This window comes from Morone saxatilis, unplaced genomic scaffold, assembly GCF_004916995.1.
Source record: "Morone saxatilis isolate NCDOM2014 unplaced genomic scaffold, NCSU_SB_2.0 Contig18, whole genome shotgun sequence".
NCBI classification, from domain to species: domain Eukaryota; kingdom Metazoa; phylum Chordata; class Actinopteri; family Moronidae; genus Morone; species Morone saxatilis.
Window position 1 is genome coordinate 520,968 of NW_023339740.1, and position 7,657 is coordinate 528,624.

The 7,657-nt window shown below is 39.1% G+C and overlaps 1 protein-coding gene across 1 annotated transcript in view; it reads right to left on the reverse strand.

Moving 5' to 3' along the window:
* Positions 1–3,319, reverse strand: part of LOC118328052 (laminin subunit beta-3-like) — a 9,523-nt gene extending 6,204 nt beyond the window's left edge. The window contains exons 1-2 of the mRNA XM_035661655.1: positions 3,268–3,319; positions 2,079–2,233 (exon numbers count right to left, since the gene is read on the reverse strand). Coding sequence (XP_035517548.1) covers positions 2,079–2,233; positions 3,268–3,292 — 180 coding nt within the window. The 5' untranslated portion in view covers positions 3,293–3,319. The remainder of the gene's footprint in view (positions 1–2,078; positions 2,234–3,267) is intronic.
* Positions 3,320–7,657: the final 4,338 nt, after the last annotated feature.

Below are 7,657 nucleotides of genomic sequence, written 5' to 3' on the forward strand. Positions count from 1 at the left end.
CTTGTCCCCAGGGGTGGGGGGTGGTGGTTGAAAAAAAGTTTGTTCTTGCATTTCTGTATATATGCTGTCACATTTTCAATTCTGAAAACCAATAAATAAAGTGGAAAAACCCAAGTGTCTCACCGACGACATTAACATATGGTGCAGCCTGAATTTGTTATCCTTCCTATCTACTCAACTTTGAATGTTAAACTAAAAAACTTGCTTCTGAGACCTCCTAGCTGTTGATAAGGACATGGTAACCATAAGCCACTAAACCAATCAACATTACTCTCTACTTGCAGCAGTGCTACGGAACATACAAGATCTGACTAGTTTTCTGTGTCTGCGCTGATCTTTGTCATTGTTCGTCTTTACTGGTAGTCATGCATCCTGCCCCTCCCTGTCTGGACAAGGTGCGGCTCAGGTAGAAAAAAAGTAAAGAAAAGGGAAAGCGTTGATCAATCAGAAAAAGTCTGTGCCTCACACAGCTATCCATTTCCTGAGGCAGAGTGAACACATACACTGTAACACCGTGAGGAATGAAGGTTGTGTAACATTATCCTGCCTGTTTTATAATCTCTACTGACTTATCTCATTGTTTCCAGACTTCTTTTTCCCTCCACTACATTTATCTGAAAGCAGGAATTGAGTTATTTTGCAGCTAAAGATTTTACATAAATAAACGGCTTCTTGGGGTACCTTGGACTGTCCAGCTCCTGACCACTGTTGCCCTCTTGCTCTGTGTTGCACCATTTCTGTCATCATTACACAATTTTTTCAAAAATCTCTATAAAACTAAATTATGACAGCACAGCAGATACACACATTTAAACTAGATTAGGTCATACCAAACTAGAGTCTGCCATTGGGTTCTAGTGCAGTTTCACTTGTTTTAGTGGACTTTATATGAAAAAAGCTGATGTATTGTAATTAAAGGATTATATCTCACATAGAGGCCCTTTTCTCCAGTTTTTGAGAAAATTAAATTAAATCTGAATCTTGCCCACTGCACGTCCTCTGCTCTGGACAGTGTTATTTCAAAATCAGCATATAAATCCAGTATTGGGAGGTTTATGCTGAGCTAGCAGATGAGCCAGTGAGTGGCTTTTCAGACGTCGGTCAAAGAGTATAGTTGCAACATGATGCACTGGCACTGAAATCAGACTGTTTCATAAATGGACAGCAGGCAATCAGGCCAAAACCACCAGAGCCTCCATCCTGCACGTCTGTCTACTCACTTTGACCTCTGCGCCACGCAGAGACCCATGCGTGGCCCGGGTGAACACAGCCAGTTCAATGGCTGTATATGAAGTGCTCTGCTTTAACTGATGGGTTTTAATAAGGCCAATACCAGTATTTTACTCTCTCTACTCTGGGTCTACTATTATATATGACATTATTAGATTATTATAGGACTCATGCTCATTTTCAACTATTTTGTATGTTATTTTCATCTGCTGATTATTTTGTAAATTAATCCATTGATAGTGACAAATTCTGTCATATTTATCTAGAAACCAAAGTGACACATTTACAACAGTCCAGACCTCAAAACTATTACATATTTTAAATTTAATTAAAAGGAAAATCAGCAAATCTTCACATTTAAGAAGCTGAAACCATGAAAATATCTTTGCATGAAAATCTGTCAAAATAGTTCACAATTACTATTCTGTCCATTAATTAATCAACTAATGGTTTCAGTGGTACTTGTACATAATGTTGGGTAATTTATTTACTAACAAAACTAGTCCAAAAATCTTAAATTGTAAATAGTACAGAAACTAGTAACTAAAGCCGTCAGATCAATAAAAAATACAATATTGCCCTCTCAGATGTTCTGGAGTAGAAGTAGAATGTGAAAAGTACAAGAACCTCAAATTTGCACTTAAGTACAGTACTATTTACTTAGTTACATCCCACCACTACTTTTCACACATGTGAACGTGAACAGCACTTCCAACCAGCCTTCATATGCAGAGAAGTCTCCCCTAATCATGATGATTGAGTAAGATTTGATCAGAGCTTGTTATTGTAAAAGTGCAATACAAATGTGTGTCTCAAGACATCTTTACAGAGATGAGGACTGTTCCTACCTGTTGGTACGGGGTGCAGTAGACCTCAGAGCCTGTGAGGCCGCAGGTGGAGGAGGCGTGGAGCTGGTGGGCCCTGCCCAGGAGTAGGTCATTGCTGGGTGGGTAACAAGCCCCCCGAGAGCAGTCTGTCTGGGCCTGTGCTACTGCAGCTATGGCTGTCAGGAGGAAGGCAGCACAGTGAGAAACCATGAAACATTATAATGTGTTGTAACTATATGACCAACATCTGTCATCAAAAACGAGAAGAGCTAACTTCTACACAATGAAATCAGTGAAATGAAAATATTTTTCTGAAGGTCCTCTTTCAAGGTCCCCTGTGGATCCCTGGACCCCAGGTTGCGAACCACTGCTTAGATGATGCTGCAGTTTTTTAAATGTCCTTTTTCCACCTTAAAGCTGCGTAGGTAATTTTTCTAAAAATATTTTTGTCATATTTGCTGAAACCTTCACTATATCCTGACAGTAGTACATATAACAGATAATCTGTGAAAAAATCAGATTCCTCTGGCTTGTTGTAGCGCTCTTAATGGCATTTGCAAGACCGGGCCTGAACAAAAACAGAATCAGAACCTACTGCAGCTTTAATATCACTGTATTCTGACTCCAAAAGAAAAAACGCCTAAAAAGGAAGCACGGGATAGATCTGTGGTACTCAAAAAGAACGCCTTCTTGTGGTCTCGACAAACTCAGAGTCAAGGTCTATGCATTTCTATGAGAAAGTATCAGCCTTAAAATGTGATTTTAAGGCGGATATTAAGAAGCTGTCACCAATATGTTTTCTTTAAATTTGGACAAATCCAAGTATTTTCTGTAACGTCCTTGTCAGGGTGGAAGAGCCTAAAGCAGACCCAGACTAGTGAAATCCTGTCAGAGTTTACAACTCTTTAAACATGTGCCATCACGACTAGAGAGACGCAGAGAACGCAGAGAATGCTTGAATTTCACTCGGGATAAATAAAGTATCTATCTATCTAACGCGGGTTTTTATTCCAACACGATAATTTCAAGTTAGTTTCTCCTCTCTGCTAGAAAACTAATTGATCAGTGTGATCAATTGCTACTGTTAATCCCAATGGTTTAGGGATGTAAACATCTGGAGAGTTTAAGGTGAAAGCTCCAGGAGAGATTTTGTAAAACAGAAGATAGGAAATAAAATATAAAAGCAACAGACAAAAAAAGGAAATCTTACCAGCTACAAGTAGAAGTATTCTCATGTTGTGCTCTTCTTATAAAAAGGTCTGAAACAGAGAAAACAAAAGAATATCAGCAAGCAGAAACAATCAAAGCCAGTTGAGGGTATTTCCTGACGCGGGGCTCACCTGGCAGTGTATCAGCTCTGTTATCTGCTGTATTAAAATGTGTGTTGCTGCCAGGCGGCTGCTTTATAAATACAGTCTCACCTGGACGCTATGATACAGTGTGTGTCAGAGTCACACCCTTCACCGCCACTCCCTTCACTCCATGAATCAACAAACACACACACAGGCAGACACGCAGGCTGACGCAAGGAGCCACATGAAATACTATTGTGAGCTCAAATAACAAACTAAAACTGAACTCAAATGATTTTTAATATATTTTTGCCTTTATTGGATGGGCAGCTGAAGATAGGAAAGGGGGGAGAGAGGGGATGACATGCAGCAAAGGGCTACGGGTCAAAGTTTAAGTGTAAAGTGTAAGGACTCTTACATGAGACGCCAGCTCTACCAGCTGAGCTATCTGGGCGCCTCTACTGTTAGAGATAATTTAAATGCCAATGTTTGTAGATTTGTTTGTAGATTTGTCTCTTGCAATGTCACTGTGAATATTTTTGCATGCTACCATGCTTAACAAATTTACTTCAAGGTCATTACTGGCTGCCCAAAATACAGCCTCAAAGAGCCACTACCAGGCTGTGGACACCAACTGCGTTCTAAGCCTTAAAAACCCTTAAGGCTATGGGGAGTGAGTTTCACACTAGAAAAAAAGCCATGTCTGGCACACCAGTCAGATAATGTCCTTAGAGACAGATAATGCAGAAATGTTTCATCGCTTATTAGCTAGTATGGTAATCAGGTATTTATTATTATTCATTAAAGAATTGTCATGTGGATCACTTATATATCATTATTATTCATAACTCTATATGAACACTGTTTTGTGGTATTTTCCAGAAACACTGTCACACTGACTCCTTCCTTTCTCTGCAGACACAAATACACAGCCTGCAGGCAGTGTTTAAGCTCTGCCGTGTGCTCATCATCACCCGCGTGGAAAGATATAGCAGCCCGAGGGCCAGCTGAACACACACCTTATGCTTTTCTCCGCTCTGCGCAGACACACTGACTAAGTCCAAGTACAGGGTGTGTCTCCTGACTCAACTAACACACACACAGACTACTGTACACACACAGCTTCAGACAAGTGCCATCACGCCTTCAGTGGCTCTGGATGGCAGCTGGAGCTGTGATTTATTTCTTGGTAACAGCCTGGTTGTTTCTCCTCTTTTAACACCCACCCTTGGTTACAGTGAGATGGAGCCAAAGCTGCTTCATTGGAGGTGTTGGTATCATAAAGTGGTAAACATCACACAGGAGCAGATAAGCAACCAACACCCAAGACACTAGAAAACCAACTATGTCTATACCTTCTAATTAAACTCATGTGTGCCTGTAAATGTTTCTGCAATAATGTTTGTTAAGGTAGATAAAATATATGGGTACACACACAGGCAAACACACATACACATTGATAAGATTGTGTAACGTTGTTACTGTTGTCGCTGCTCGCTGTCCCCCATCGTTGCTGCTGTCATTGTCATCGTCTTTTTCACTATTAATAATTAATAATTAATTAATACTATTAATGTAGTTAATACCCAATTCTGTCAATTCTTGAGTTATGACCAAAAACAAGGTCATTTTGAGTTCACAGTGACCTTTGACCATCTAATCAGTTATCCTTGAGTTTGCAACGTTTGTTTGTTGTGAAAAGATATCATTTTCACAACAAAGGGACACACCCTGTATGACTTGATGATTATGTAGCTTCTATCCTCTGTTCCTTCATGCTTTACATATGTCTGTATCTTAAGTTGTGTCAATCATTTATCTATTCTGAATGGTCATTATTGACACTAGGTGTGTGATGATTAGACTGCTGCTACTCACAGACACACTACTGCAGTATACAACCTGACTGTTTTTATTGTAGAATTTGATTTGTGAAACAGAAAACAAAATTGTAAATAAACAGAACCCTTTAAAAAAGGCTGCTATGACAAAATTCAGGACAGTTAGATTGATTGGTCATAGCAGGAAATGCACAGGTGTGACTAACACTGATGATTATAATGATGGTCATTTCATTTAGGTGTGCCAGTGAGCCATCCCAGTGAGCCAGCATGCACAGGAGGGCTCTGAAATCGGAAATATTTCAGTGTTATTAGTTACTGTCAATACTGTAAAAGAAAAGTCTATTATAGATCCCATCAGTGTTATGAATAGAGGCAATTGGTTTGGTCCACTTAGCGAGAAAGATAGGTGCAATTGAGTTAAAAAATTGATTGGTTTAAAAGGGAAAATTCCTTTTCAATTTACCCTTTGTAAGCCCCGCCCATTTTTGCTCTGTGCTCCAAGTAACAGTTAAGGCAGGCTGCTCGGTCAGCAAACCATCGGTTCAACTTCCTCATTTTGCTGCTGCGACTGTAGGATATGCTTACTGTGCGTAGCCGGCTATCTAGGTATTTAAGAGGAGACGATCCACATTTTTAGGTTGGTTATAAAATAAAAGAGACATATATATAGTCCCATATTAAGCGAGCTAATGTTAGCAAAACACTAGCTAACTAGCTAGCTAATCTATATCAATCATTAACTGGCTAATAACTAGCCGGATAACTACATCACTAATAATTGATGTTGATTAGCTAGGAAGATAGCTAGTATTTTGTTAACAGTTGCTAGCTATCTTAAGTGGGGCTATATATGTCAAGCCTAGCACATAGCATACCTAAGCACACGAAAGGAGAAAGTTGATGTAGATTAGCTAGATAGTTAGCTAACGTTTTGCTAACATTAGTAACTTAAGACGTGACTACATATACAGGTCTCTTTCATCTTTTAACCATCTTCAAAATATGGTTGTCATTTCAACGTAGACGAGCCTAGCACATAGCATATCGAACAACTTTCTTTAAGGACAAAGCAGTAGGTGTCATCATGCAGTGTCTGTTCTACGTGCTGTCCCAGCTGGCAGACAGAAACAGTGTTTCCCTGATGTGATTCAGAACAAACATCTCTGCGTTTCCTGCTCTGCTTCACATTAGTCATCATTATCGTGTGTGTGGTACGTGTGGGCCATTCCACTCTGACCACAGTTCACAGCGTGAAATGCTACAGGGTAACTGGGTTGACACAACCTTTCCCCTGATTTGGAGGCTGTAGATGTGGAAGATTCACTTGGACTCCATCAGCCCAATGAAAAAGCCCTGGTCTGGTCACCTGTACGGCACCGACCTGACAAACAACTGAGGAACCTCACGTGTTCATTCCTGTTTTCTTTTTTTTAATATCAGCTTGACATTTGACACAATTTCCTTCTCCTCATTGTGTCAGTGTTTGTAGCAGTCCTTGAAATGTGTTAGTTAAGTATGAATAGATGAACAGATAGATAGTTTTAGGCAGAAATAATATCATTTGTTGGGCTAGGAACTAATACTATGGCTATAAGACTGTGGAACCTAAAAAGTGTTGACCATATGAATAATGTGAACTATTGGAAGAATGTTTTGTTTGTCTGAAATTTTCTGATTAAATTACAATTTTGTTTAGAAAAAAATACAAAACCAGGTTCCTCTGGTTCCTCCTAGTGCTCCTAATGGCATTTGTAAGAATCCACCAGGCCTGGACGAAAACAACGAATCAGACTTGAGAAAGACGCTTTGGGTTAGTGGTTTGAAGATAGTTGATTGGACACATTGGACATTTCCAGGGGACAAAATACATCAACCACTTCTCTTATTATTGTAATAATATTATGAATTTATTGTAGCTTTAACATCCTGATTGTAGAATAGCAATATGAGGCTAGTGGAGATACTGGCTATACAACAGCCTCATGCCATCAGTTTTTAGTGTCCTATTTTTTTTTTGTATTACGCAAACTTTATTTATATAGCAACTTTAATACAGATGAGTGCTGTTCAAAGATAACTGACAAGACAATAATAGCAAATGAAATAGATTAAAAGGCAAAACATGGGATGCAGACGATTTATACTTCTTAAATGGAAGGGAAAACTATTTCTGACCTATATAGAAAAAATGGACACCGGTGAGATTACAGTTCAGTACTGCTGACCCTATATCACATATTTATTAATATTGTTTACTTATTTGTAATTTTTTCAATTTTTTTTTCACTTAATCTTTTACTCAATTCTTATTTACTATTTATTTACTTTTCTTATCTATTTTTGTCCTATTGACTATATTTATATGTACAAGCAACTCTTGTTGCGGCTGTGGCTCAGAGGCAGAGCGGGTCATCCCCTAATCGGAAGGTTGTTGGTTCGATCCCCAGCTCCTGGTGCCACATGT